General features: G+C 41.8%; 1 protein-coding gene across 4 annotated transcripts in view; it reads left to right on the plus strand.

Annotated features, from left to right (window-relative positions):
* Positions 1-9968, plus strand: part of LOC110068411 (cilia- and flagella-associated protein 54-like) — a 61995-nt gene that overhangs the window by 38726 nt on the left and 13301 nt on the right. For 2 of the 4 annotated variants that reach the window (XM_089275916.1, XM_089275917.1), the window contains exons 49-59: positions 1180-1270; positions 1954-2122; positions 2308-2546; positions 3318-3436; positions 3784-3963; positions 4547-4820; positions 5459-5567; positions 5708-6504; positions 7196-7531; positions 7992-8206; positions 8942-9422. In XM_089275916.1, the coding sequence (XP_089132042.1) occupies positions 1180-1270; positions 1954-2122; positions 2308-2546; positions 3318-3436; positions 3784-3963; positions 4547-4820; positions 5459-5567; positions 5708-6504; positions 7196-7531; positions 7992-8206; positions 8942-9070 (2658 nt within the window). In that variant the 3' untranslated portion in view covers positions 9071-9422. Of the gene's footprint in view, positions 1-1179; positions 1271-1953; positions 2123-2307; positions 2547-3317; positions 3437-3783; positions 3964-4546; positions 4821-5458; positions 5568-5707; positions 6505-7195; positions 7532-7991; positions 8207-8941; positions 9423-9968 lie in introns of those variants that run through there. The other 2 variants (XM_089275918.1, XM_089275919.1) reach the window with 2 other exon arrangements.

A 9968-nucleotide genomic window follows, 5' to 3' on the forward strand; every position in this document is an offset into this window, starting at 1 on the left:
TGCAGCAAGATTCTCATTATCAAAAAACATGCTATTGTGTAGTATCGCTGGATATTTTTACAGTCTTGTTGTATTTAAGCAAGCCCAATTGGTTTGTCAAAATAGAACTGAGGAGTAAAAATGTACAGCGATGCTACACGCTAAAAAAAATTTTTCACTAAATTAAAAGTTGCTGTTGTCAAGTTTTTTTTTTAATTTTTTTTTTAACAATATTGTTTTTTAAATTAGCTTTCCTTTTGTATAATTCCTCCAATTCTTATCCTTCTTTTCCCTTTCTATTTCCCTATTATTTCGTTCTCCCATCCTATGTTTACTCCTAGTATGCTTCCCAAGCCCCTCGTAGTCATATTTCATTTTCTTCACCACCCCTCTGTTGACTTCCAACAACTCCCCCCGTTGTCTCCGAAGTACTCCCCGTTGACTTCCATGCACTCCCCCCGTTGACTTTGAATCCCCTCCCCGGACTTCTCCCGTTGTATTCCGAAAACTTTCCCCCGTTGACTCCTAAGGTCTCGCCCCCTGTTGTCCAAGCCCCAACCCCATTTTTACCGCACCATTCTCGTTACCTTCTTTTCTCTCTCTCTCTTTTTTTTTTTAATCGTTTCCCTACCTGGACTCGTACCTCCCGCTCTCAAGCGAGTCCCTTTAACCACTATACCACACCGTACGCTGTTGAAAACACTCATCTCTTTTCTTGGTGTCATACCTTACTGGTCCCAGTCTTAACTCGGCCAATATTCAAAAGACGAGCGCTAGTGGTCGATTGAGGGACAATCGTGTGGGTGAGACGAGAATTTGGTGTGAACAAGAACACCGCGAAAAGATGCTGTTGCAGCGAATAAATTCTCTGAGGGATTCTCGGAATAAAACGAAGCGTCGTACAACTGTGGTGACACAAATACGTAAGGCAGAAAACTAATACCCCAGAGCAAACTCTGTCAGTAGAGTCACCCAACACAGATCGTTTGGTTGACTTGAGGAAGAGTTGGTGTAGATTGCAGCGTTTATGTTTTTACGTCACACCTGATCTATAGTCTACGGAGCTGTTGAAATCTGAGCGCGACATCAATAAGGGAGAGGCGAGATGAAAACATCTCCTTTGCACGAGACTTGCATTCATTATATAGCAAAATCTTAATGAGTTTAATGGCTGAAACTTTATGCTTTTTTTCCCCGTAGGGTTTCTTGTTGGCTACTGCGGAGTTAATTCTAACAAATTTATGTGACTCCTTATCAGACGCTCCGGATCAAGTCAGCTTGGAGGACGAACGTAAGAAACGATAATGACGCTTTATTTTGTATTAAGATCTTCGTTAACGTACAGTGTTTCATATTCTTATGTGTGGTCTTATTAACCAATCAAGAACATACAAGACCTCATGCAGGTATACAAAATTTGCACATGTCTACTTGTCATCTTATGGATATGTCCCGTTATATATTTATAACTCTTCTTCTTTTATCCTGATGTAATCTGGAATCCTTTGCCTTTTTGTTTGTCTCTGTGAACTGTTGCTGTCCCACTGTTTTCTTGTAATTTTTTTCTTTTTTTAGGTCTCTATAGTGTATTATGTATTTTTTTGCCTTGTGAATGTACGTAGTAGCAAAAATTTAATATGAAAAGTACGCAGTTTTGCTTCATAACAGCTGTCATGCTGACGGTGACACTTGAATTTTGTACGTGACTCCGTCTGATGAAGTGGTCAGATCATAACAGCGAGCTAGAGGAGAATTGGGCCAAGTACAAAGGGCGTCCGAGAGAGTGGGGGCAAGGCCAAGGGTGTTTTACCGTAATACCGCCCCCCATCCCATCCTCCTGTCTCCTCCTTTTCGGCCACTCGGCCCAGTTCTTCTCGTGCATACAGCAAACTCAGCGATCAGTCGCCATCATTACGTCTGAACTTAAAATTAAGAAAGAAGCAACAAATTATGTTTATTTTATGACATTTCCAGCTGCAAGTTTATCATCGGTGGATTTGGAGCAGGTCTGTCTCTCGAGATTAGAACTGGCAGAAATAGCCAGTCAGCGGCATCATGCACTCACCAGTGGGAACATCGTGTATGCATGCATGAGAGCATTGGAAGACGCAGCCATTCTGAATGAACTGGACTTGGAGAAACGGTAAGTTTGTTTTGTTTTGTGTGACCTTCAAATTAAAGAAAACCCTAACACAGCTGCTGCGAAGATTAGAAAAACACCGTGAGGGTTAAAAATGCCAACGGCTGCTTGAGAGCGATTACAAGAAAGGCAAACTTGAAAAATTAAGGTAAAATTTGTATTATCTTTTTTTTCTTTAAATTAATTAGTGCCCATTCTCTTATGTCAAGCCAAGTCCGTTCTGCGCACAGCACCGTGTCCGAGTGGGGTGGGGAGCACTATCTCCATAATCAAGCCCGATCTAGACTGGACGCTAGACTATGGCTTACGTGCAGGCTGGCTTTGGCTCGTGGACTCGCGGAAGAGGACGGTGGAATGGGCAAGCTTGGCGGCTCAACGAGAAGTGTAACAAGCGCTATTGGATCTTGTCTACATCATTGTCAGCAAGGTATTTTGGAGTTAGCTTATTGTGACTTCTGTACTTGACTGCGCAGAAACTTTGATCAAACAAGATCCGATATAAGTACTGAGCAGCTCATTAACTTGAATTTGATAAAGGTAAATTAACTGCCGTAGCTAGTTTAAGAAGTCGGCGACGGGCTAACCCTTCAAAGTTTAACTTCACAAAACACGCTACTGAGGCTAAATTACCTTTATCAACTTCAAGTTGAGAAATAGCTAAGAGTTCCACTTGCCCGCCGACGCAAAAAAAGTTCTTTTTAGAAACTGATGCCTTTTCTTTAATATGAGTAGCCTCATGGTAGCCAGGTTGTCGCATTAATGGGACCTGTATCAACCTAATCAAGGCCGATCTACCTCTTTGGCAATCTCGTTCCCAAAGTCTTCGTTCCCCTTGATCAGCGGTCGGAAAACGAGAGCTCTGGGAGCAACCATTTTGAAATAACCGAATTCTGGTGATTCTGCCCATGCGGTTTCACTGCGCAGTCTGCATCTATGGCACATGCCTGAAATGGTTGCTCCCAGAGCTCTCGTTTTCCCACCGCTGGTCAAGGAGAACGAAGACTCTGGGAACGAGATTGCCTCTTTGGCGACCGAACATAATGAAACTGTCGAATGCAAATATTTACCTATATAGCATAATGAGGATTGGAGCGAGCAACGTTTCATGGGCTCAGACTAAAACTTTCCTGTAAACTTTTACAACTTTGATTCATTTAACCAACGTAAAGGTCTTTTAACATGTCGGGCTTCATAACAGGTCTAGACGAGGCTGAAGCATTTGGAGACGTAGAGCTGATGGCGGAGTTTTCTCTTTTGAGTGTGGTACAGAATTTACAGCAAGGAAAAATGAGTACAGACTTGCTGGAAACACTTGAGGTAAAACAGGAATCCCAAATCTTTTTCTCTCACTCACACGTGTTAGTGTCGACTTCTAAATCACGACGTGGTTTCGCAGGGCGAACCAATTTGTTTTTACCCAGATTATTTTATATCAGAGAAGAACTCGTCTGTTTTGCGTCTTTTGGTCCAAAATGTAATCTCGTGAATCGAAGCAGCCATTATACATTTTTTCGTCCTGGGGTTGGTTCTTTTCATCTGTACAGTCTGGTCTGCAAAATCAAATCACTCGTTCGGGGTTTTCAGTATTGTAGCTATGAATTTTAGTTTTTTAAATTGAAGTTTTTTTGAAGTTGTTTTTTCTTTTGTTTTGTTTCTTTCTGCAGAATATCATTTCACGTCTAGAACAGAGTCCAGCACTGTCATTCTCAGGAAGACTGTTATTAGTTCTGTCAATTATTCAGCACGCTGACATTAGACCTCCGTCTCACGAATCCTCAACGTTGCCGTATCTGAACGACTCGCTTTCCGCCTATAAACGAGGGATGACTCATTTACTTGATCAGGTAATAAAGCTTGTTGCAATTTGTACCTTTTGCGTCGTTGTCTTGTGTCCCTACCATGCGTTGCCACCTTACTTTGCGACGCCATCTTGCGCCGCCATCTTGCGCCGCCATCTTGCACCGCCAGCTTGCATCGCCATTTTTTCACCGTTATTTTATGCTGTCATACTGTTCCATCATATTGTGTCAGTAGACAAACACAGCAGTGTGGAAATTCTAACGCAAAACTTTTTGTTCAGAATATATTCTCCTTCAGACTTAATTTCCAGGACAGATAATTTGTAGCTCTAACATCGATGACGTATCTTGGTTTTTTTGTCATAATTTTGTTTTTGCTTCTTATTTTTCTTTTCTTTTTCCTTTTTCTTTTTCTTTTTTTCTTTTCTTTTCTTTTTTTTTTTTTTCTGCATTAGGAAACGGTTATTTCCTTTGATTTTAAGTTGCGTTTTTATCTCACCAAGAACTTTTTACGACTGAGACTTTATACAACGAGTATATTCTTATCAACGTTTGGACACTATTTATGTGTATGGTCTTTAAGCTACTTCTTATAGTTAAGTTAAGTTCCTTCTTTTCCTCTCGTTAGCTGACTCAACTGGGAAGCGATGTAAATCTCCTGGAAATGTCCCCTGTCAGCCCACTTCATAACATTTACTTTCAACAACTTCAACCTCTAATTGACCTCAAACTTCGTCTCGGTCGAGCGCTAACCAAACAGATCACACTGTCTGAACGAGACTCAAACGTCATTCCAACCGAGTGGCAGGCGGCAGTCAAAGAACTGGAACTAGGGCTTGAGCTGGCTAGGACGGCTGCTTGTCAGCGGAAACCTGTCGAAGCGCAGCTGCTGTTCTCTCTTGGTAAGTCTGTAGCTGTCAATCAAAACTATCAGAGCTTCTAAAATGACCGTTTCAGTAAGAACCCTTTCTATTGCGTTTTGGTATAGAAAGACCAAGCACGAGGTACAAAATGTGACTCATATGAAATGCTCTTTTTGTGCTACTTATTCTTGGGAATTTGTAGGATTATATGCGAATTTGAATATTTTGCGCCGGGCAGCTCTCTTGTGGGTTACATATATATGGAGTATCTCCCGACAGTGAAAATTAAACTCCAAATGGTGTCTTGCTTTTTACGTTTGTCCATATTGCAGTAATCCGTTTCCAACCTTGCTATGGTTAGTCGTCCTCACACTTTCTAATGGGTTCCTGTCATTTGCCATTTACTGTTATAGAAAATCTCACTATTATTTTTGGGTTTACTGTTACCTAGCTATGATTTCTTCCTCCGTTTTTAATTTTGTCCATATTGCAATCCTTTTTCCATCCCAGCCACCTTTAATCCTCCTCACTTGCTAATAGCTCCTGTCATTTGTTTAGTTCTGTTCTACTAAATCAAGCTATTGTTTTCAGGTTTACTTTGACTCACATAAAATGCTTTTACATCTTGGAATTGTGTTGCGAAAAAACGTTACGCTTTTCCCTGGTGTCGTCAACAGGTCAGATTCAAAGACAGATGATTCAGAGTGGTCAGGTGTCCCCGAGTAAAGCAGTCAACACATTGGTAGAGGCTATACAGTGCACCTTTATTTCTGATCACGACCTTGGGTAAGTATATTTCGTTTCCATCTTTATACACAGAACCTCTACTCGGCGCGGGAGTTTCTCCTAATAATTTTCTAAATGTTCTCTTAAGGCTTAACGTTTCTTTTCCCTAGTAATTTTATCTTCTGTGTGTTCTCTCTCAGTTTAATGAAGCAAGCCTACCTGGAGATGGCTTTGGTTCTTATTAATAACGCCAATACACTCAAGCCTCCCAAAACACCTGACCAACCTCCTCGCGCAGCAGAAACAACTCCGTCGGGTGCGAGAGAAGGCCGAAAGATGAGCAAGAAAGGAAGTGCTAGGGATAAAGAACGCAGGGATAAGGAGACAAGAGAGAAGAACAAGGAACTCGACAAGGAATTGAGAACAGCTTGGGCTGCTATTCGTGCCGCGGGTGTGGTGTCTTCGGCTCAGTATAAAATCGGGATTTTCACGGGAGATCCCGAAATTACCGCGTTGAAACTCTCTGAGAAGGCCGCGAGCTCAGTGCCAGGCCTTGCGCTGTTTGATCTACTGGGTACCGATGACGTCATTAAGAGCTCGGAGGACGGAGCACTAGTTGCGCAGGATGGGATTGTCACCATGGGAACCACCATCAACAATTCCAACCGCGTGCAAGTAACATGGCTTCATTTCCTTGGTTATCTCTCGGTACTTCGTCGCCAATGTTCTTATGCGGCGCTCGGAGTGTATTTGGGAGACGAGGAGATATCGAACAAGGGCTCCGCTACTGTGTTACCTTTGTTCAGTGACAAGAAAGCTCTGAAACTCTCTAAGATGCATTCGTTTCTAAAGAGCGAGTTGGGTCCTTATGCAGCGGAGTGCTGCGGTGTTTACCCTCCTGAGGTCCTGTCAAATTATGGACCTTCAAGTTTGCCCCAGACTAAAGTTACCCAACCTTCACAAATGGACCTAGCGGGAGATTTGTCAAAGAGAACTGGTGAGAACAATATCAATTGTGTTGTCTGTGGGAGAGGGAGAAAGGACACATTGATACACCAAATTTGTTTTCTTTTTTCATGCTAAACAGCTTACAAAGAAAAACTTATAGGGACCAGTCGCTGATGTCTCATCTTTAAAAAAAAATAGCCTGTCTATTTCCTTGTTCTGTTTTGGTTTTTCAATGTCAATATTCTTTACCTTACTGTAGCATATTTTGGAAAGGTATTTTTATTAGTCGAAACTCAAAGCTGTGACGTTGAAACACAAACATAATTCTATACTAGCATAACTACCATAAAACTGGCTCTGTTATATAAATATATTTTTTTGTTATTTTCTTAGCCTTTTGGCTGTTTCACACTATTTCTGTTTTGTAATGCTTTGTTGTGTGAGCTCAGTACAGATTAAAACTGGATGTGTTATCAATAATCCATTAATGCGTTATATTGACAGCAAATTTTGTGCTGTATTTTACCGTCCCCTACAAGCCTCAGCAACTTTCGTATGAATTTTTCTTTCAACGTAAATCATAGGCCAAAATATGAGTTCGTGTATTGTAAAAGAGCAGTAAGGTTTATCTCCGAGTTTGTTTGTGAGGAACTCTGTAAGGGCACTGATTCGGGACCTGCCAAATGAAGAGACATGAATTTTACTGGTGTTTATTTTTGTTTTTGTTTTTATTTCCACAGATTTCGTAGACAAGTCCACCAAAGCAGGCGACTTTGAGATGTGTGTCCAATGGTTCCAGCCAGAACTCGACTGTGTGTCCGTGGGAGATCCCGAGGACACACAGTCACAGGCAAGCCGAGCTGTTTGGTTCTTGTACGCCTTTAATAACAAGGCCCTGGACTTGACAGTAAACCCAGTCTCCGGCCAAGTCAAGGCCGGGCTGTGTCACGTGATAGAGGCTCGTGCTCAGGCCCTCCACGAGAAGCTCATGGTAACGTTGGAAACTGCCGAGAATGATCTGGTGCTGCCTGTGCAGAGCTCACAGACGGCAGTTGGAATTACTGATCAGAGTAGAGGTAATTTTTGCTATTAAGCATCTGAACGCCTAGTTTTGCTTTTTGTTTACGTGGGAATGCACCTTCATTCATTTATAGCAAAGTGGGTAAGATAACTGAATTCCGATTTGTTTCGATAAAGTGTTGTTTTCGTGTTTATCTGAAGCAACATATTACCGAAGAAGAGCCGAGATCTTCCCGACGAGTTTTGAACGTCATCAAAAGATCGCCCGATAGCCATCACCCAGGAAATTGCTCGGTGTTTGAGCCATATGAGTGTATTTATGACCGATCAAGTCTGCGTTCGAGGCTAGTGAATCATTAGGCCGGCGCGTACCTCCGGTTTTCACAGTGTGAAGCGACTAGGGGTATTTCTACCCCTTCCCCCTGGCCCCCTTCCCTTCTTCTCCCCATCTCCCTTTCCCCTTTTTCCCATCTCTTTGACTTTTTCATTCTGACCCCTCCCTCCTTGGCACTTTAGGTCGTCCCTCAAGAGTAGAACCTGTTCAGTTGTCGGTTCCTGGGAATCTGGAACAGAAATTCTCAACAGGAGCCACGTCACGTAAAAAGAAGAGCATTGGAATAAGGGCCCTGTCAGCCAAGCAGAGAAAGGACGACCATATTAGGGCCCTACTGAAAGAACACCTGAGTGAAATACGGGCTTTGCTACGACGTGAAGTTCCAGTTGGGGTCGAGGTAGGAAATAAATTTTAGCACTCTTTCACCACACTCTATGTGTCATGTTGGTAGACTAGTTTTTGCTTTGTATCTCAAGATACAAATGTAGGCCTTATGATCCGTTTTCACCCCGTCTAGAACTACAGTAGAGCCTCGTTCATACGGTCACCAACGAACCATGAAAATTTGGCCTAACAGAGTAAGGTCAAATTTCATGAATGGTCTAAGCTGAGGGACGTCTTTACAGATATATCACAATTGTACTTCTAACCAACTCTTCTTTAATAAGCATTCGGAATGCAGATATAATTTTTAAAAAATTGTCACTTTAATCGGTACGTACAATAACAACAATGAAAAGATGAACAGAACTGGTTTGAGCGGCCGTACAAACGGGGTAAAATTATATGTAAATGATTATACAGACTGGGATTTCAGAATATGGCCGTTCGCCGTACTAACGGGTTTTTTTTTTTTGTAATGAAATGTATGAGCGTTTCGCCGGGACAAAAAAAGTGGCCGTAATAACGAGGTGACGTTAATGCGGGTTGCACTTAACAAAGAGTGTTTTAGTTTTATGATGTTGTGCTAGCCCCGTTTAACCAACTGGAATTCTTTGTCCCCCGGTCCCCTGTGTGTACATATTCGTGCAGTGAAAAATTGTTTGGGTAATTTTCACTCCTTCCCCATGTGCTATACTTCAGAAGTTTCCTTTCTCTCAGTATGTACTTGAGATTTTCATTTGTTTTCCAGGATGTTCCATTTGAGGTCAGCCTTTACAACGTTACCTGTCTGGAAGCCATGTTCGATCCGAGCCGAGGAAATATTGGCAAAACAACAGAAGCATTTTACGCTTGGCTTTCATCGTTGGTGGAAAATTAACGTGCTTGAAATCGTCGAATTCCATATTGTGTATGCATCGTACTATTTAACAAAAGGAGGGAATAAGCAAACTTTGAACTTATTACTAGAAAGACGTTTGCGGTTAATTTTTACGTTTGTAACTTGTTAGCAAAAGATGCCCTCAATTTCGAGAGGCAGCATTGTGTATCTGACTTGACAAACAGGTTTGCAGCTTACAAAGCCTGCTGGGCCTGCACTTAGTTTGAAATGAAAGATTGAAGTTACGGCGTTTTTTTTCTGTTTGTTTGTTTGTTTTTTTAACAGTGTGCAATTTAAATTATTTACCTCATCGAGACGAAATGAGCTTTTCAAAATAAATTTGAAGTCTTGAGCTTGTGTCTTGTCTTGTGTCTTTTCTACCGTCCGCACTAATCCGTCACAAAAACGGAGTTTTTCGAAAACGCTCTTCAAACCGGAGGAAATTCGTGTGGTCGGAAAACATTTTAAAAACGAAGCTTTTCGAAAACGATGACGTCACGATAATCATGTGATTTTCCTGACCAAGATTTCCTCAAACACAAATCCAAAATGACCGGTGATTGTTGCATTTTCAAATTTCTCCGGCGTAGTTTGGAAGGAAAACATTTGGTGCGTTTTCAGAGTGAAACCTCCGTTTTCAAACTTCTCCGGCGTAGTGTGGACGGAAAACATTTGATGCGTTTTCAGAGTGAAACCTCTGTTTTCAAACTTCTTAGGCGTAGTTTGGAAGGAAAACACTTAGTGCGTTTTCAGAGTAAAACCTCCGTTTTCAAACTTCTCAGGCGTAGTGTGAACGGAAAACATTTGATGCGTTTTCAGAGTGAAACCTCCGCTTTCAAACTTCTCAGGCGTAGTTTGGAAGGAAAACATTTGATGCGTTTTCAGAGTGAAACCTCCG

Source organism: Orbicella faveolata, unplaced genomic scaffold (assembly GCF_042242905.1).
Source record: "Orbicella faveolata isolate gen_17 unplaced genomic scaffold, um_ofav_v1 contig_4, whole genome shotgun sequence".
NCBI classification, from domain to species: Eukaryota; Metazoa; Cnidaria; class Anthozoa; order Scleractinia; family Merulinidae; genus Orbicella; species Orbicella faveolata.